The following is a 21,889-nucleotide window of genomic DNA, read 5'->3' on the forward strand; positions in this document are numbered from 1 at the left end:
AAACAGTTCAATTGTTTTATTTTTACTTAAGTACTTTTAAAAAAGAAACAGCTGAATGATCATAACCATTACTGGTTTACAGAAAGTAATCTTTCCAATGGAAAAAGTACAAAAAGAACATCCATCTTGCTGCAAGCCTATTGAAAATGATTGAAAACAATACTCAGAGCAGGAATCGAGTTACATTAAGATGACCTTTTTGTGAGTGTCATCACAATACTAGGAAGCTCCTAGTGATTGAATTCCTTAGTGTTTACAGTCTACTCTGTTTATTCAATTTTGTGTTCATGTCCAATTATCTGAATTAAGCAACAATGAAAATTTTGCTGAAAAATCTGCATCACAATTTGAAATAACTCAAAGCTGCTTAAGAGTGGACTGTAGATTTATGTGAGCTGCAACAATTGTGCAAACTAGAGTTGTAGTTTAAGTTGTTAATCCAAAAATCAATTGAAATAGGTAGACCAGATTTTAAAATTGCACCATTTTGGCTCTCTAAGTCCTTGTGAGCTAGATTTTTTTGGGTATTGTAAACTGCTCAATGCTACATCTGGCGAGAGTTACAGCTTCTGCAAAATACATGCAGAAAATGAGGTTTTCTGTCCTCGTATGTAACTGTATAGATTTGAATTCAATGGACTTTTGGGAAATATTTTTAGAAATTTCAAATGTGACTTTTTAAACAAGAATTGCCAGAATGTAGTATTTCTACATTCAAGATACTGATGTATGGAAAAATTGGCTTAAGAATTCTTTAACTTGTTGCAAAATTAAGTAGGTTGGACAAGGTAACTATATATCTCACAATATATTGGCTTTGTTTCAAGACTAGTGTAATTGACCAATGGAACAGGAGGAAAGCTACTAAGAATGCAATACCTGAGTTTTTTCAGTAATGCTTATGTCACTACAATGAGACTAATTTAGTCCATTCACTTTGTATAATCTACCCTTGCATAACAGCTCATGCTCAACAGAATTTAACTCCATATCAATACTAATTTCCATATGCAGGTAGCACAGACACAAGAGGTGATCGCAAGAACAATGAACCAGATATTTACATCAGATTATGTACAGAATTTAAAAAAAAATACAGATCTAGAAGATCCCTTTTTTAACCATATATAAAATCAGATTCAGGAATTTTGTCAAAGTAGGATAATTATCCTCGTGCTTCTGATACTGTACACTTTACAATAGTCAGCTCAGGTTGACCGAGTAGAAAAGGCAGTGTTGATCTTGTTACACGATTCACAATTTAAAAGAAAAACTTGTCCAACTCAATTTAGGGCTTTACAAATAGTGAAGATTAAATAGATTTTAGATCGAGATAAAATACATAATTTGCACCTTGATCTGTCCATGTTAACCTTGGTGCAGATATAGCTCAGTCTCTGATGTATTATGGAACTACTGCTCAGCAATTTCCAAAGTAAGAGGATTTTTCTGACCGTTTTAATTAGTTAACGGTTACTGCTGTTAGAATTGGAAACCTTTCTGGAAGAAACCAATCAAAATAGTTTATCCTCTAATTTTTAGTTCACAGAGCTACAGTGGACATTTTATCTTGAGTTTATAGTATCCTAATTTGTTTCAAGCACCCACATTTTTGGTGGACAACTGAAAGTAAAGTTACCAATAGGATTAGTTAAGTAAGAAATTCCCTAGTTCCAGAAAGATACTAATTGCTGGAATTTAGACTTGCTGCAGAAATCCAATCTTTACCACTTTCCCTGGTCAGCTATTGCAGCAACTATTGTAACATGTTGCCAGAAATAAGCCACTAATTCTATCAAACAAAAAATTGCAAGAAGCAACGGAATAGTTCAAATCCTATGAATTAGCTGATGGCTCTTAAACCATGCAGCCTCTTTAGTGTGGAGAAATTGGTTGATATAACAGTATTGTGAATGCTGCTCAGTATCTAACTTTATCAAATAAATTAGTATGAAGGAAGTTTTGCACTAATGTATAGAACTGAACTTGCATATTCTATTGTATTCTTCACGTCTTGGTCAAAAGAGGTTATGCTTTCCCTTTGCATAATATAAAGTTTTGAAGTGATTTTTGTACTCCATATTATTCAAACTTTGGTTTAAAAACCAGATTTCCACTAATACCTTAGTGCATTTGGTCTGCAAAAATCCTCATCCTTGATTTTAACTTAGGAAACCTACCTATATTGGATTTAGCAATTTATTTTTTTTTTTTTACAAGTGCAGTACCTTTTCTTTATACAGCATTTTCACTTAGTGCTTTGAACAAAATTATAAATTACAGAAAATCTTCATTTTACAATGCAGCAATTTTACTTGCTTCTCTAACTCCACTCAGATAGGCCCCTGTAACAGTCTGTGGAAAGTGTCGATTTGTTGCCTGTATTAAAAGAAAGTACTTTAATATGTAGATCAAATTTAAAAACACAATGTTGACATTTTCAAAATGATTACAGTCAGAACAGTTATTTTAAGGTAGCATACCACAAGCAACAGTATAATAGGCCGATCCAGCTGCTGGCCAGATAATATAAACATTAAGCTAATCTCTGAATAAAAGAACATTTTGATTTTTTTTTTTTGAAAGCTACAAGCAATGTTGGAGATACAATTTAAAATAACTGGAACTGCAAAGCAGATCAATCAGCATCTGATGAGATTGTTATGTTATTAAAAAGGTTCTTTTGCCCATCTTTCAATTCTAAGGGTTTTGACTTGAAACAAATTTATCTTTTTAAGTGCTAACAGATCTGCTTTATTCTGACCAACTTTCCAGTATTTTGGAAAAGTTATTTTTTGGGAAGCAGCATTTCAAATCAACCTAAAATTTATCAAATCACTTTTCATGGTTTAACTGTTTAATTACATAATACTGAACCTGTTCATTTGCACACTTCAGTTTGCAGAAAAGATTTGCTTTGTCTATTTATTTAGATGCAGTAGGATGCCTTTCAAGCAGTCTGCTATTAGTTGCTTTTAGGACAACTTTATAAGTGCTGTAGCACAGGATGTTAATATGCCTGATTAATTAAAATATAGACTGTGTAAATACACCAAATCTGGTAGTATTTGAAAAGAGTCTCTAAACCTGATAGAAGTTATGAAAGCTTTTTCTCTCATACCACCAACACAACTCTGAATACCAACATCAGAAAATAATTTCATGGCAACAGAGCATTATTTGCAAAGTTAAGATACAAGTACATCTCAATGATGGTGGTAGATTCTGCATGTTAGCTAATGCTTTGATTTTAATGATTAATTGGTGAAACCTTCAGCCGTTTAGAAAGTAGACAAATAAGTTTTTTTTAAAATTAACATTAGCAGTTGCTTCATTTTTTTACTGTGATTTAATTATCTCACTGAGCTATCCAAACAATCTGCAATACTTCAAGTTACTGGTAGGGAATTAGAGTAAATTTCAATTCTTGGCACTAGAAATAATCTTGTTTAAAAACAAGGCCAGTAAAGCTGAAAGTGTATGTGTAACTTGGGTTCCTAACTTGCCCTTCTCTTCAATGGCATGTGGAAATTTGGCCAACATGTTCAGATTTAGCCCATTCATATGCTTCAATGAAAATACTAAGTTCAGATTGATGGCTCTTCAATCCAAAGTCTCATATTTTGCTTTTAGCATTAATATCCTATGCACAACCTCTATACCTAGTTTTATTATAAACCAGTTCCAAGCCATTAATTCTAGCAAATTTAATTCAGAAGACTGAATTTCTGAATTGGGTTAATTCTATAGATTTGTTTATGACGTATCTGTTTTTATCAATGTGAAGTTTCAGTGGACTGGTAAACTCTTAACAATAATAAAAGCACAAGCATGAATGTGATGATTAAACTGACCTTTTGAACATCTTTGTGGACCGTTGCATTTACACACTTATTCACAGCATCAGAACCAGAAATATGAAAAACAATTGGCGGTCACATTTTGAATGATCTACTTACCTCACCAGCAAAAAACACTTTTCCTTGTATATCTTCAGCGATTATATCATAAGCTTCACCACTTCCCCCTGCCTTTACAAAGCTGTAAGCCATCTGTGTCCAAGGGTCCTTGCTCCAGTGAGTAACAAAGTATCTAATTGGATCTGGGACTTCCTGTAATGACAATTAATAAAATGCATGCAATTAATACATTGGGAATGTTCAAATGCAGAATGGATAGTATTAAAGTATTAGCAGATATCTGTTGTATAGTTTTGGCAATAGTGAATACAAATTCAATTTTTATTTACATTGCAATATGAAGTTCAAAGAATTGAGCACAAGTTAGTAAAGCCTTTTACATTCATGAAGGAGCGTTGGGCGATGGAACATATTTTCCCCCCATTGTGGACATAAAGCCCAAGGACTGGATATAATATAGATACCCAACGGCATTAGTGAAATGTACCTGTTCCCACACCGTATCATCATGGTCGCTGAGCAAGATGACCAATTTTACTTTCAACAAAGGCTCCAACACTCCTTTAGTGATTCCATTAGTCTAAACTAGACAAACTGGGTTCGAAAGTAAAATCATAGTGATGTGATGCACAGGTGCTCAGTCCCTTCTTATTCATTACAAATGCAGGATTCTCCATCAGTGTCTCAGGAATGTAATTTGGCTCTATATCCAATTATATGAAATAAAATACCCATAATGTGCAGCAGAAAGCGAAGATGGAAATTACTGAGCTTTTCCTGGCAGCTGTAAGTTGCCCATTTTTCACAGCCATACAGCAAGGTACTGAGAACATAGGCTTTATAAATGATCAGCTTGGTGTTATCCCCTGTGCATTTTGCGAGTCGGAAAAGGTGGTAGCTGCTTTCCCCATGCGTGTATCAAGCTCTGCATCAAGCGAGATTGTCTGGCACCATGGACCCAAAGTAGGAGAATTTGATTACCAATAATTTCCACCTTCACTGTCTGCAGCGCATTGAGTATATCCTGGCAGGACAAAAATCACAAATGCAGCAGTCCTTTCAAAGGCAGAGCTCCCAAGTCTTAGTTCTAATCACACAGAGGCAGCTTTGGTGAATCGGACATGCCTGCAGGATGGAAGACCGTTACATATCCAAGGCCTTTCTGTATGGTGAAGTAGCTGGGGCCAGATAACCTGTGGGGTGCACAAAGCTCCGCTTCAAAGATGCTTGCAAGCGTGACATGAAGGCCCTAAATGTCGACAATAAGACCTGGGAGGCACTAGCTGAAGAAACAGAGAAATGGTGACATCCTGTGGCCTGGCGTGCACTATCACAACGACCAGTGGCTACAGCAGCTTGGCAACAGGTGCCAACACTGAAAACAACAACTCACTTGGCAGCTTCACATGCAACACTTGTGACAGAACCTGCCTCTCAACTATTGGCCTTCACAGCCGTTGGCAAAGGTGCACCAAAAGAAGACACCCCACCCAAATGGATTGTTTGCTGTGTGTCGATCATCTTTCATAGATGGAAGGATACCAACCACAGAAATAAAAACAGCATGGGTTAATTGTTGTTCATGACCCTGGACATCATTGGGTACTTAACATTTTCTTTTGTCCACTTTAAGAGTTGGACAACAGACATGTCAATTTTCTTGTGTATTTTTCCCTTCTCCTTGTCCTGTTTCGCTTCTGAATGTTGCTCCTCTAATATAGAATCATTACAGCACTTTCAGTACAGTACAGCACATCATTACAGCGGCCATTCGACCCAACATGTCCGTGCTCGTCTTCCTAAGGAGAAATTCACATACTGCCACTCCCCCACCCTCTCCCCACATCCCTCCTCTTCAGCTATTTAGAAAATATAGAAAGATTTACAGCACAGAAGGAGGCCACTCTGTCTATCATGTCTGCACCTACTGAAAAACAAACCACCCAGCCTAATCCCACTTGACAGCACTTGGTCCTTATCCCTGGAGGGAATGGAACTTCAGATGCATATCCAGACACCTTTTTAATTGAGGGTTTCTGCCTCAGCTACGCTTTCAGGCAGTGAGTTCCAGACTACTACTACCCTCTGTGTGGAAAAAATCCTCATCTTCCTTCTAATCCTTCTACCAATTACTTTAAATCTATGCCCACTGGTCACTGACCCTTCTGCTAAGGGAAATAGGTCCTTCCCATCCACTCTATCCAGGCCCCTCACAACCTTGTACACCTCAATCAAATCTCCCCTCAGCCTCCTCTGTTCCAAGGAAAACAACCCCAGCCGATCCAGTCTTTCCTCATTGCTGCCAACATCTTTATAAATCTCCTCTGTACCATCTCTAGTGCAATTACATCCTTTCTGTAATGAGGTGACCAGAACTGCACACAGTACTCAAGTTGTGGCCTAACTAGTGTTTTATATAGCTCCTGCATAACCTCCCTGGTCTTATATTTGATGTCTCGGCTAATAAATGAAAGGATTCCATATTCCTTCATGACCACTTTACCAGCCTGTCCTGCTACCTTTGGGGACCTGTGGATATGCATTCCAAGGTCCCTCATTTCCTCTACACCTCATAGTAACCTCCCATTTATTGTGTATTCCTTTGCCTTGTTCGACCTCCCCAAATGCGTCACCAAACACTTCTCCAGGTTGAATTCCATTTGCCACTTTTCTGCCTACCTGACCAGTCCATTGATATCTTCCTCGCTATCAACCACGTGGCCAATTTTTGTGTTGTCTGCAAACTTCTTGATTATGCCTCCTACATTTAAGTCCAAATCAATATATACCACAAAAAACAGGGAGCCTAGTACTGAGCCCTATGGAACCCCACTGGAAACAACCTTCCAATCATTACCCTTTGTTTCCTGCCACTGAACCAATATTGTATGCAGCTTGCTACATTCCCTTGGATCCCATGGGCTTGTATATTTTTAACCAGTCTGCCATGTGGGACTTGGTCAAAAGCCTTACTAAAATCCATGTAGACCACATCAATTGCACTACCCTCATCAATTCTCCCTTAACAAATCCATGCTGACTGTCCTTGATGACTCCATGTCTTTCTAAATGAGAGTTTACCCTATCCCTCAGAATTGATTCCAATTATTTGCTCACTACTGAGGTTAGACTGACTGGCTTCTAATTATTCGGTCTATCCCTTGCTCCATTTTTAAACAAAGGCATGACGTTAGCAGTTTTCAATCCTCTGGTACCACACGCGCATCCAGTGAGGTTTGGAAAATGGTGGTCAGAGCATCTGTAATTTCCTCCCTGGCTTCTTTTAACAGCCTGGGGTACATTTCATCAGGCCCTGCTGATTTATCCACTTTCAAGGATACTAATCCCCTTAATACTTCCTCTCTCCCTATGTTTATCACATTCAATATTTCACGCACCGCCTCCTTGACTACAATGCCTGCATCACCCCCTCTTTTATGAAGACAGATGCAAAGTATTCATTAAAGAACCATGCCCACATCTTCCACCTCTACACATAGGTTACCTTTTGGTTCTTTTATGAGCCCTACTCTTTCCTTGGTTATCCTCTTACTCTTAATGTATTGATAAAACATCTTTGGTTCTCCTTGATTTTACTTGCCAATATACTTTCATGCCCTCTTTTTGCTTTCCTAAATTGCTTTTTGATTTCACCCCTGCACTTTCTATACTCCTCTCGGCTTTCTGCAGTAGAGTTTTTGGTGTATGACATAAGCTTTCCTTTGCTGCCTTATCTTACCCTGTATGGTCCTTGATATCCAGGGGGTTCTAGGTTTGGCTGTCTCACCCTTTTTCCTTGTGGGAACTTTAACTCCTGTTCTTTGTCCTTTTCCATAATTATGTTAAAACGAACTGAATTATGACCACTACCACCAAAATGCTTCCACCTGCCCAGCTTCATTTCCTAAACTAAGTCCAGAGCCTCACCTTTTTTGTTGGACTTGCTACATACTGGCCAAAAAAGTTCTCAGCTGGTGGGGTCGACACCTGAAATATTAACCAATTTTTCTTGACAGCTGCTGACTAACAAGTGTTTCCAGCATTTTGTCCATTCTGCAATCTGGCCATGAAATCCATTTCTGGCTAACACCTGTTAAGGTCAGACTTTACCTGTTAAATCTGAACTCCTCTCAAGATGCTCCTTAAAACTTCTCTCTGACCAAACTTTTGGTTACCTGTCCTAATATGTCTTTATGTGGCTCAGTGTCAAAATTATTTGATAATGCTCCTGTGAATCACCTTGGGATATTTTACTACATTGAAGGAGCTACACAAGTGTAAGTCATTATTGATTCATTTTACACTGGAGGGTTGTTTCAGACAGCTGGCAATTATCCCTGCTGAAGGCAGCTACTACATTCTGTGCCAGCAGGAAATGTTTACTATGGGTTGTGTGATGGGGTAGACACTAGTGTAAAATCTACAAAGTGTTAAGACAAAGGTGAGAAGTAGACCCCATTTCTTATGAAGCTGTCCAAGCAGAGATTTGTTGCTGACTTGCTATAGTGTATCTGTGGAGATTCATTGACCAAAACCAACAAGAGTCACACAAAATTGCATTTTGTAATCTTCCTGAATCAGTGCTGAGATTTGCAATGGATCTGCATCAGCTAAAGACTTACAAGTGTTTAGTTATTTAAGTCTTGCTTCCTTGAGAAATGGCACTGAAACAAAGCCCCAAAGCTGAATACTTAACAGAAATAAAGGAGATTATTTTTAAATGATAGCAGAGCCCAGCACCTAAGTGCAAAAGACTAGGCTGAAGTATTTACAACCATATTCATCTGAAACTGCTGAGTGGTGATCCATCTCTGCCTTCTGAGTTCCCCCAATACTGAAGCCAGGCTTCAGCCAATTCAATTCACTTCACATATCAGGAACCAGCTGAGTGCTCTGGATATATCAAAGGCTTTGGGCCCTGACAACATCCCAGCTGTAGCGAAGACATGTGCTCCAGAACTAGCTGTATCACTAGCCAAACTGTTCCAGTACAGTTACAATACTGACACCTACCCAATAAAGTGGAAAATTGCCCAGGTATTCCGGTCCACAAAAAGTAGGGCAAAGTTGAGTTTTTTTGATGAGTAACAGAGGGATGAGGAAGGTAATATGGTTGAGGTGGTTTACGTGGATTTCCAAAAGGCATTTGATAAAGTGCCACGTAACAGGCTTGTCAGCAAATTTAGAGTCTATGGAATAAAAGGGATAGTAGCAGCATGGATATGACATTGGCTGACTGACAGGAAACAAGAGTAGTTGAGAGTGGTTGTTTGTCAAAATGGAGGAAGGTAGGTGGTGGGATTCCCCAAGGGTGTAATGAGAGAGGAATTATTGACTATCTAGTGTTGCGAGACCCCTTGGGGACGAGCGACCATAACATGTTAGAATTCATCAAGTTGGAGAGTGACATAGTTGATTCTGAGACAAGGGTCCTGAATCTTGGTAAAGGAAACTACAAAGGTATGAGGCGCAAGTTGGCCATGATGGATTGGGAAACGTTACTTAAAGGGATGATGATGGATAGGCAATGGCAAACATTTAAAGAGTGCATGGATGAACTGCAACAATTGTTTATCCCTGTCTGGCGCAAAAGTAGAACGGGAAAGGTAGCCAAACCATGGCTTACAAGGGAAATGAGAGATAGCATTAGATCCAAGGAAGAGGCATATAAATTTGCCAGGAAAACAACAGACCCTAGGATTGGGAGCAGTTTAGAATTCAGCAAAGGAGGACCAAGGGATTGATTAAGAAGGGGAAAATAGAGTACGAGAGCAAGCTTGCAGGGAACATAAAAACTGACTGTAAAAGTTTCTATAGGTATGTGGAGAGAAAAGGATTGAAGACAAATGTAGGTCTCTTACAGTCAGAAACAAGGGAATTTATTATGGGGAATAAAGAAATGACTGACCAACTAAATGCATACTTTGCAAAGGAGGACACAAATATCATACCAGAAATGTTGGGGAACACAGGGCTTAGTGACAGAGAGGAACTGAAAGAAATCAGCATTAGTAGAGAAATGGTGTTGGGGAAATTGATGGGATTGAAGGCCAATAAATCCCCAGGGCCTGATGGCATGCATCCCAGAATACTTAAGGAAGTGGCCCTAGAAATAGTGGATGCATTGGTGGTCATCTTCCACGATTCTATAGACTCTGGAACAGTCCTACAGATTGGAGGGTAGCTAATGTAACCCCACTATTTAAAAAGGGAAGCAGAGAGAAAGCAGAGAATTATAGACCAGTCAGCCTGACGTCGGCAGTGGGGAAAATTCTCGCGTCCGTTATCAAAGATTTTATATCAAAGAACAACAAAGAACAAAGAACAGTACAGCACAGCACAGGAACAGGCCATTCGGCCCTCCAAGCCTGTGCCGATCTTGATGCCTGCCGAAACGAACACCTTCTGCACTTCCGGGGCCCATTTCCCCCTTTTCCCTTCCTATTCATATATTTGTCAAGATGTCTCTTAAACGTCGCTACCGTATCTGCTTCCACCACCTCCCCTGGCAGCAAGTTCCAGACACTCACCACCCTCTATGTAAAAAACTTGCCTTGCACATCCCCTCTAAACTTTGCCCCTCGCACCTTAAACCTATGTCCCCTAGTAACTGACTCTTACACCCTGGGAAAAAGCTTCTGACTATCCACTCTGTCCATGCCGCTCATAACTTTGTAAACCTACATCATGTCGCCCCTCCACCTCCGTCGTTCCAGTGAAAACAATCCGAGTTTTTCCAACCTCTCCTCATAGCTAATGCCCTCCAGACCAGGCAACATCCTGGTAAACCTCCTCTGTACCCTCTCCAAAGCCTCCACGTCCTTCTGGTAGTGTGGTGACCAGAACTGCACGCAATATTCTAAGTGTGGCCTAACTAAGGTTCTGTACAGCTGCAACATGACTTGCCAATTTTTATACTCTATGCCCCGACCGATGAAGGCAGGCATGCCGTATGCCTTCTTGACTACCTTATCCACCTGCGTTGCCACTTTCAGTGACCTGTGGACCTGTACGCCCAGATCTCTCTGCCTGTCAATACTCCTAAGGGTTCTGCCATTTACTGTATACCTCCCACCTGCATTAGACCTTCCAAAATGCATTACCTCACATTTGTCCGGATTAAACTCCATCTGCCATTTCTCCGCCCAAGTCTCCAACCGATCTACTTCCTGCTGTATCCTCTGACAATCCTGAACATTATCTGCAGCTCCACCAATCTTTGTGTCGTCCACAAACTTACTAATCAGACCAGCTACATTTTCCTCCAAATCATTTATATATACTACAAACGGCAAAGGTCCCAGCACTGATCCCTGCGGAACACCACTAGTCACATCCCTCCATTCAGAAAAACACCTATCCACTGTTACCCTCTGTCTTCTGTGACTGAGCCAGTTCTGTATCCATCTTGCCAGCTCACCTCTGATCCCGTGTGACTTCACCTTTTGCACCAGTCTGCCATGCGGGTCCTTGTCAAAGGCTTTACTAAAGTCCATATAGACAACATCCACCGCCCTTTCCTCATCAATCATCTTCGTCACTTCCTCAAAAAACTCAATCAAATTAGTAAGACACGACCTCCCCTTCACAAAACCATGCTGCCTCTCGCTAATAAGTTCGTTTGTTTCCAAATGGGAGTAAATCCTGTCCCGAAGAATCCTCTCTAATAGTTTCCCCACCACTGACGTAAGGCTCACCGGCCTATAATTTCCTGGATTATCCTTACCACCCTTCTTAAACAAAGGAACAACATTGGCTATTCTCCAGTCCTCTGGGACCTCACCTGTAGCCAATGAGGATGCAAAGATTTCTGTCAAGGCCCCAGCAATTTCTTCCCTTGCCTCCCTCAGTATTCTGGGGTAGATCCCATCAGGCCCTGGGGAGTTATCTACCTTAATGCTTTGCAAGACACCCAACACCTCCTCCTTTTTGATAATGAGATGACTGAGACTATCTGCACTCCCTTCAGAGCACTTAGAGAACAGTGGTAGAATCGGGCAGAGTCAGCACGGATTTACAAAAGGGAAATCATGCTTGAGAAATCTATTAGAATTCTTCGAGGATGTAACTAGTAGAGTTGATTGGGGGAGCCAGTGGAAGTGGTTTATTTGGACTTTCAGAAGGCTTTCGACAAAGTCCCACATAAGAGATTAGCATGTTAAATTAAAGCGCATGGGATTGGGGGTAGTTTATTGCGATGGACAGAAAATTGGTTGGCGGACAGGAAACAAAGATTAGGGATAAATGGGTCTTTTTCCAAATGGCAGGCAGTGACTAGTGGGGTACCGCAGGGATCAGTGCTAGGACCCCAGCTCTTCACAATACACATCAATGATTTAGATGAGGGAACTAAATGTAATATCTCCAGATTTGCAGATGACACAAAACTGGGTGGGAGGGCGAGTTGTGAGGAGGATGCAGAGAGGCTTCAGGGTGATTTGGACAAGTTGAGTGAGTGGGCTAATGCATGGCAGATGCAGTATATTGTGGATAAATGTGAGGTTAGCCACTTCGGTAGCAAAAACAGGAAGGCAGATTATTATTATGAATGGCTATAAACTGAGAAAGGGGAATATGCAGCGAGACCTGGGTGTTCTCTAACACCAGTCGCTGAAGGTAAGCATGCAGGTGCAACAGGCGGTTAAAAAGGCAAATGGTATATTGGCCTTCATAGCAAGAGGATTAGAGTACAGAAGCAGGGATGTCTTGCTGCAATTATACAGGGCCTTGGTGAGGCCACACCTGGAATATTGTGTGCAGTTTTGGTCTCATCTGAGGAAGGATGTTCTTGCTATAGAGGGAGTGCAGCGAAGGTTTACCAGACGGATTCCTGGGATGGCGGGACTGACGTATGAGGAGAGATTGAGTCGGTTAGGATTATATTCGCTGGAGTTCAGAAGCGCGAGGGGGGTAATCTCATAGAAACCTATAAAATTCTAACAGGACTTGACAGGATAGATGCAGGAAGGATGTTCCCGATGGTGGGGGAGTCCAGAACCAGGGGTCATCGTCTAAGGATACGGGTAAACCTTTCAGGAATGAGATGAAGAGAAATTTCTTCACCCAGAGAGTGGCGAGCTACCACAGAAAGCAGTTGAGGCCAAAACATTGTATGTTTTCAAGAAGGAGTTAGATATAGCTCTTGGGTCTAAAGGGATCAAAGGGTATGGGACAAAAGCGGGAACAGGCTATTGAGTTGGATGATCAGTCGAATGGCCTACTCTTGCTCCTATTTTCTATGTTTCTATATGTAAGGGTCAGTGTTAGTAACCCTGCTTTTCTTGATGTATATAATGATTTAGATTTTGGTGTACAGGGCACAAGTTCAAAATTTGGGAAAGACACAAAACTTGGAACCCTAGTAAAATGGAAATCAGAGTTAAAACTCATTGGTTGGAGTCATACCTAGCACAAAAGGAAGATTGTTTTGGTTGTTGGAGACTAAACATTCCAGCCCGAGGACATCACTGCAGGAGTTCCTCAGTGGAGTGTTCTAGGCCCAATGATCTTCAGCTGCTCCAATGATCTTCCCTCCATCATAAGGTCAGAAGTGGAATGTTTGCTGATGATTGCATGGTGTTCAGTTCATCCGCAACCCCTCCAAGTAATGAAGCCGTCTGTGCCCACGTGCAGCAAGACCTGGACACCATTCAGGTTTGGGCTGATTAGTAGCAAGTAACATTTGTGTCACATAAATGCCAAGCAATGACCATCTCCAACAACTCTGTCTAACCAACTCCCTGTAACATTCAATGGCATTACCATACGTCCAATCCCCACCATCAACATTCTGGCAATAAGGCCATATGGGTAGAACTTAAATACAAAAGGGGGACAATCACTTTGCTGGGAGTGTACTACAGGCCTCCAAACAGTCAGGGAGAGACACAGGAGCAGATATGTAGGCAAATCTCAGAGAAGTGTAAAAATAATAGAGTAATCATAGGGGATTTCAACTTCCCCAATATTAACTGGGATAGTCTTAGTGCAAAAGGCTTAAAGTGCATCCAGGAGAGATTTTTCAGCCAGCATGTAGAGAGTCCTAAAAGAGAAGGGGCGGTACTAGACCTAATGTTAGGGAATGAAGCCGGACAAGTGGTAGAAGTGTCAGTGGGGAAGCATTTCAGGGATAGTGATCATAACTCTAAGATTTAAGGTAGTTATGAAAAAGGACAAAAATGGACCAGAAATAAAGGTACTGAACTGGGGGAAGGCCGATTTCAATATGATAAAACAGGATCTGGCCAAAGTGGACTGGGAGCAGCTACTTATAGGAAAGTCTACATCACACCAGTGGGTGTCATTCAAAAAGGAAACAGTGAGAGTTCAGGGCCAACACGTTCCATAAAGATGAAGGGTAGGACCAACAAGTCCAAGGAACCCTAGATGTCAAGGGATATAGAGGATTGGATAAAGAAAAAAAAAAGAGGCTTATGGCAGATTCAAAGGGCTGAAAACAGCAGAGGCCCTAGAAGAGTATAGAAAGTGTGTGGGGTACTTAAAAAAGTAATTAGGAGAGTGAAAAGGGGGCATGAAAAAACACTGGCAGGCAAGATAAAGGAAAATCCCAAGGTATTTTATAAGTATAGCAAGGGCGAGTGGATAATCAGGAAAAGAGTAGGACCCATTAAGAAACAAAACGGCAATCAGTGTGTGGGAGTCAGAGGACGTAGGTGAGGTTTTAAATGATTACTTTTCATCTGTGTTCACTATGGAGAAAGACGACGTAGGTATAGAGATCAGGGAGGTAGATTGTGATATACTGGAACAAATTAGCACTGAAAGGGAGGAAGTATTAGCTGTTTTAGAGGGCTTAAAAGTGGATAAATCCCCAGGCCAAGATGAAATGCATCCCAGCTGCTATGTGAGGCAAGGGAGGAGATTGCAGGGGCTCTGACACAAATTTTCAAATCCTCTCGGCCACAGGAGAGGTACCAGAGGACTGGAAAACAGCGAATGTGGCACCATTATTCAAGAAGGGTAGCATGGATAAACCAGGTAATTACAGGTCAGTGAGTCTAATGTCAGTGGTAGGGAAACCATTGGAAAAAAGTCTGAGGGACAGGATTAATCTCCACTTGGAGAGGCAGGGATTAATCAGGGATAGTCAGCATGACTCTGTCAGGGGGAGATTATGTCTGACAAAGTTGATTGAATTTTTTGAGGAGGTGACTAGATGTGTAGATGAGGGTAAAGCAGTTGATGTAGTCTACATGAACTTCAGTAAGGCTTTTGATAAGGTCCCACATGGAAGATTGGTTAAGAAAGTAAGAGCCCATGGGATCCAGGGCAATTTGGATGCAAAATTGGCTTAGTGACAGGAGGCAGAGGGTGATGGTCAAGGGTTGTTTTTGCGATTGGAAGCCTGTGACCAGTGGTGTACCGCAGGGATCGGTACTGGAACCCTTGCTGTTTGTAGTGTACATTAATGATTAGACATGAATATAGGAGGTATGATCAGTAAGTTCGCAGATGACACGAAAATTGGTGGTGTTGTAAATAGTGAGGAGGAAAGCCTTAGATTACAGGACAATATAATGGGCTGGTAAGATTGGCAGAGCAGTGGCAAATGGAATTTAATCCTGAGAAGTGTGAGATGATGCATTTTGGGAGCACTAACAAGGCAAGGGAATATACAATGGATTGTCGGACCCAAGGAAGTACAGAGAGACAGAGGGACTTTGGTGTACTTGTCCATAGATCACTGAAGGCAGCAGCACAGGTAGATAAGGTGGTTAGGAAGGCATATGGGACACTTGCCTTTATTAGCATAGGCATTGAATATTAAAGCAGGGAGGTTATGATGGAGTTGTATAAAACTCTAGTTAGGCCACAGCTGGAGTATTGTGTACAGTTCTGGTCGCCACACTATAAGAAGGATGTGATTGCACTGGAGAGTGTGCAGAGGAGATTCACCAGGATGTTGCCTGTGCTGGACCATTTCAGCTATGAAGAGAGACTGGATAGGCTTGGATTGTTTTCCTAAGAGCAGAAAAGGCTGAGGTGGGACCTGATTGAGGTATACAAAATTATGAGGGGCATAGATATGGTAAATAGAAAGAAACTTTTTCCCCAAGAGGAGGTGTCAATAACAGGGGGCATAGATTTAAGGTAAGGGGCAGGGGTTTAGAGGGGATTTGAGGAAAAGGTTTTTCACCCAGAGGGTGGTTGGAATCTGGGACACACTGCCTGAAGGGCTGGTAGAGGCAGGAACCCTCACAACATTTAAGAAGTATTTAGATGAGCACTTGAAATGCCATAGCATACAAGGCTACGGGCCAAGTGCTTGAAAATGGGATTAGAATAGATCGGCTTGATGGCCGGCGTGGACACGGTGGGCCGAAGAGCCTGTTTCTGTGCTGTATAATTCTATGACTCTAATCACCATTGACCAGAAACTTAATTGGACCAGCCACAATAAATACTGCGGCTACAAGAGGCTGAGAATCCTGCATTGAGTGACGCACCTCCTGAATCCCCAAAAACTGTCCACCATCTGCAAGACACAATTCAGGAAGTGTGATGGAATAATCTCCACTTGCCTGATAATTGCAGCTCCAACAATTCTCAAGAAGGACAAAACAGCTCGCTTGATGACACCCAATCCACCACCTTAAACATTCACTTCCTCCACCAGAGGTGCTACGTGGTTGCAACATGTACCACCTACAATATGGACGGCAGCAACTTGCCAACACTTCTTTGACAGCACATCCTCAACCTGTGACCTGTATCGCTGGGTCAAAATTCTGGAACTCCTTACCCAACAGTACTATGAAAGTACGTTCATACAATGACTGCAGCAGTTTATTAAGGTGACTCACCACCATCTTCAAGGGAAATTAAGGTTGGGCAATAAATGCTAGCATGTCAGTGACACCACATCCTGTGAATGAATATACAAAACAACCCTGGAGGAGCCAGGAATAATCTTCTGAGCCAGCATTGTCTTCCGGATCAACTTGAATGTTAGCTATTTGGGGTGCTCCTAAGAGTCATGAGCTACAGTGAAAATGTTTCTCAGTAACTCCTTACTGGAAGAACTGCACTTTGAAGTTTGTATACTATGGAAGACCAAGGGCAGCCATTCTGGTCTGGAGGAACTTCTTTGAGAAAACCAGTGCATGTGACAGGCCCTGCCACTGACCATGATGCAAGCTTCACAATTCTAAAGTTTTATTTATATATTTATAAAGTTGTATTATTTCACAATAAGGTTGGTTATTGGTCACCCAAACATCTGTGGTAATATTTGTAGTTCTTAAGCCTGGTACTGTCAACTGCATCTGCTCTTGACATTTTTTTTTTACATTTCTTCTGACAAGCCCAGCATTTGCTGCCCATCCCTGATTGCACTTGAACTGAGTGACTTGCTGGGCCATTTCAGAGTGTCGTTAAGAGTCAACCACATTGCAGTGGATCTGGAGTCATATGTAGGCCAGACCAAGTAAGGAGAGTAGATTTCCTTCCCTAAAGGAACCAGATTTTATTTTTAAATGACAATTGATGATAGTTTCATGCACCATTACTGAGACTAGCTTTCAATTCCAGATTTTTATAAAATTATTGAATTCATTAATTAATTGAATGTAAATTCCACCAGCTGCTGTGGTGGGTTTTGAACCCAACCCAAATCCCCAGGGCATTAGCCTGGGCCTCTGGATTACTAATCCAGTGATTTTACCACTATGCCACCATGACAAACCCTGAACCAGTAAATACTAAATGTAAAAATAAAAAAGTTATTTTAATTAGGATTATGTCAATCCTGAGTTTCAAACTGAAATTCAGCAATAAGACTTAAACTTTATAGCTATGAAAATATACAAGCTAAATTATTAGAACCAAATGCAGAAGAAATGACTGCCACTAGAAAAGGGAAAAAAAGGAGCATTATTCAGGAAGAGACATCTAACACTGGAAATGGCAAATGACTGCTGCCAAACTCTTGAAAGGGCAATGTTTTTGTTCCCAAGACTCATTATCTACCTTTTGCCACCCAGTATGTTATTAAAATATTTGGCTTGCAGGGAAGTTAAGAGTAGCCAATTATAATGTATTACCATAGAGCTTGCTCTGTAAGCACTTATCTCTATGATCTGATGATATTCAACCTACTTAAAATAATTTCTCATATTTGAGTAGCATACTCCTTAATACGTTATAAATGACTGACAGCCATCTGATATCTCAGATGTAAAGTTCCAGTTACACAGACCAGGGCACAGGTTTGATTCCCAGTCTGCTGCATTAGTTGATGTCATCTATTACAGCATAAAGTGGAAGAAATTGGCTGCCTCACTATTAGACAGCCAGGTTTCACTCTTCTGATCATGATAATGACCCATTAAAGTGCTTGTACAGACACCAGGCAAGAATAAATTCAACTTAAGCTATGTTGTCCTCCACAAACAGATGACTAGTTGACAATTGCCATCTAGGCTCAGAGTTGAAGAATGGCCACAATGGCATGGTACTGGAGGGCAGCCACCACCACAGAGACATATTCCATGAAAGTCAACCTCTGCCCAAAGAAACACACTTCGTGAAGAAATCATCATCATTCAGAGATAGGAAATGTGAAGAAAAAGAAAAATAGACAAGTAAGTCTGAAAAATGTCAAGACTGTGGAGCAGAGTAGCAATTCGGGTAAAATGATGCAGACTGTCAGGAAGGGACAGAGTTTAATAATGGCAATAGGGCATTAATAACCAAGGCCAAATCAAGGAAAAACAGTAAAAAAAAAGTTAAAATTAAAGGTGCTCCAGCTGAATGCACGAAGCATTTGTAACAAGATAGATGAATTAACGGCACAGAGATAAATGGGTTTGATCTGGCAACCATTACTGAGATGTAGTTAAAAGCAAAATACTGCAGATGCTGGAAATCTGAAATAAAAAGAGAAAGTGCTGGAAATACTCAGCAGGTCAGGCAGCATCTGTGGAGAGAGATGAAAGGTCACAGACCTGAAACATTAACTCTGCTTCTCTCTCCACAGATGCTGCCAGACCTACTGAGTATTTTCAGCGCTTTCTGTTTTTATTACTGACATGCAGTTGCAAGCTGGCCACGATTAGGAACTAAATATTCCAGGGTACTTGATTTTTAGAAAGAGACAAATTGGAAAAAAAAGGTGGGATAGCCCTGATAATAAATGAAGAGGTAACAGCAGGAGGGAGAAAGGATCTTAGCCCAGAAAATCAGAACGTAGAATCAGTACGAATGGAGCTGAGAAATAACAGAGCATAGAAAACACTGGTGGGAGAAGTTTATAGCACTACATCTCCCTCCCGCAGTGTCCTCCCCCCCCCCAACAGCAGTAACCACAGCTGGACAGAATATAAATCAGGATATTAGAGAAGCATGTAGTAAGGGTAATGAAATAATCCTGGGAGACTTTATTCTTCATATAGACTGAGCAAACGAATTAGCAAAAGTAGCTTGGAAGACGAGTTCACGAAATGCACTCGAGACAGTTTTCTAGAATATATGCTGACGAACAAAATAGGGAAGAGGCTAGTTTAGATCTATTCTTGTGTAATGAGACAGGGTTAATTAGTATTATTATAGTAAATGGTTCCCTGGAGAAGAATGATCATAACATGATGAATTACATATATAGTTTGAGAGTAATGTGCTTAAGACTGAAACTAGGGTCTTAAATTTGAACAAAGCCTATTCTGGATGTATGGGGGCAAGTTGGTTACGGTAGACTGGGAAATTAGATTAAAAATTGACTGTAGAGGCAGAGAACAGAGAAATTATAATGGAGGATAAGGAAACAGCGGATTTTTGCATTTACCTTCACAGTAGAAAACGCAAAGATGATACTGGAAATTATAGGCGACCAAGGATCTAATGAGAGCGATGAACTTAAAAGTAACTGACATCAGTAATTACTTTTGGAACGTTGAAACCAACACAGCTTGAGTGGCTTCCTGTGCTAACACACATTGAATCTCCTAATGTCTGCAGGGAAAACATTCTCCTTAAAGAACACCACTGGCCCTCAGCTAACGAAGCACTCTCATTGGCACAGGACCTCAAAAAAAACCCACAAACGCCTGAAATCTTGTAGCCCCAACTGGAACACACTCCACGCCTTACAAAGCGATCACAGCCCCACCTCCCGATGGCGCACTTTCCTGTTGACTGCTAACATTACCAACTGCAACCTGACCCAAGTGGTGAAGTTCCAGGTTTCAATCTCCCTCAGAAAATCTGGACAACCCTCAACCGCTTGAGGGCAGACCAGGGAAGATGTGGCCACTTACGCCACAAGCGGAACATGAGGACCAGCTCAAATTGTGACTGCGGCCATCCAAGTCAGACCATCGCCCACATATTGAACTCTTGCCCTTAGAGATCCATTCCTGGTGGCATCACAATCACTCACACTGCATCAGCCAAAGCCGCTGAATGGATTGTTAACCTCGACATTGAACTATAACTGCTACGAATATATATTGAAGAAAAATTACAGGAGAAATTAATAAAACTAAAAGCTGACAAATCCCCTGGACCTGATGACCTACATCCTATGGTTTTAAAGAGGTGGTGACAGTGATAGTAGATCTTTTGATCTTCTAGAGTTTCCAAGATTCTAGAATCGTCCCTGTGGATTGGAAAGGAGCAAATGTAACACCACTCTTCAAGAAAGAAGGAAGAGAAAAAACAGGTACTATAAGTCAGTTTAGCCTGACATAACAGCAGGGGAAAATGCTGGTATCTATTATTGATGACATGGTAGCATGGCACTTCGAAAAGCACAATGGCCTGGAATTTGCAGTTGTGATGATGGCGAAAATGTCAGCGCTCACCATCATTACTCTGTAAAGCCGACAGCAACTTCTGGCATCTGCACACGTGTCAGGTGATGCCCTGCTCCCATATACAGTCGCTCTTGCAGCCTTTGCAGATGCAAGCAACATAGAATCAGTGAACTGATGTTGACTTCAGCTTTTTGGGCAGTATTCTCGCTGCAAAAACCACTGAAAATGTGTTAAGCCTTGCTGAATGAGGGGTTAACTGAGTTTTTAATGGCATACTAAATCATACTGAACAACCTCTCTGGCCCTAAAAAACTAATTTTACAAGTATGGAGTCTCATTCCCCTTTAAGCAATCCATGATTTATTTTACTTTTTTTGAAGTTTATGATATTTTAGCTTCTGCCTTAACACCATGTGTATGTCCCAATTTGCTTTCTGTATAATGATTAAAATGTGAGTTATAATTAACTGTTTTTCCTTCTTGCTTTACTGTCTGAGAGAATTCTTCAATCTGATTTGGCTGATTAGCCTGCCTGATAATTTCACTGCTGCTGGTGCCAGATTCAAAGTCACATCAGAATAGAAGAAATCGATGCCATAGAGCCTGTTAAATCTAGCTTTTCTTTTGAGGTCAGCGGCCAAGGGCGGTGCATGTTGCTGACCTTAAAAAGAAATTAAAAAAAGCAAAGTAGATAAGGAGGTACTAGTGGATGTAATATATTCGGATTTTCAAAAGGTGCCATATAATAAAGGTTGTTCTAAGGTTAGGGGTCATGACATTGGAGGATTATATATTAGATATAAAAACAAGAAATGCTGGAAATAGCTTGGATTAAATATTATTGGATTCAGGATTAGCTAATGGACAGACGAAATAAAAGGGTCATTTTGGGGATGGCAGGGTGAAACTAGAGGCTGCATTTTACATGTCCGCCGGCAGTTGTAAACATGCGGAGCTGCCACGATATTAAACGCGGTGGCTCATTTAAATGGCTGGCGCAGACCGCCCCCCCTTGATCACATGGAGGGGGCAGCAGTTCATCCCTGGCAATGGCATCAGGCACCAGTGCCATTTTTATAGGGCTTTGAGCCCTTCCATTTAATGTTAAAATTTAAAGAGATGGTGATTTTAATTTTATTCAAAAAAGTTAATGTTTTTAGCCCTTCTCCCAACCCCAATAACCAAACAATTCATTCC

The 21,889-nt window shown here is 41.0% G+C and overlaps 1 protein-coding gene across 1 annotated transcript in view; it reads right to left on the bottom strand.

Moving 5' to 3' along the window:
- Nucleotides 1-6: 6 nt before the first annotated feature.
- LOC137383825 (lysine-specific histone demethylase 2) overlaps nt 7-21,889 on the bottom strand; it is a 207,112-nt gene continuing 185,229 nt past the window's right edge. The window contains 2 exon segments of the mRNA XM_068057097.1: nt 7-2,379; nt 3,960-4,112. Of these exon segments, the coding sequence (XP_067913198.1) occupies nt 2,296-2,379; nt 3,960-4,112 (237 nt within the window). The 3' untranslated portion in view covers nt 7-2,295.

The sequence above is a fragment of the Heterodontus francisci genome, chromosome 2 (assembly GCF_036365525.1).
Source record: "Heterodontus francisci isolate sHetFra1 chromosome 2, sHetFra1.hap1, whole genome shotgun sequence".
Taxonomy (NCBI): Eukaryota; Metazoa; Chordata; class Chondrichthyes; order Heterodontiformes; family Heterodontidae; genus Heterodontus; species Heterodontus francisci.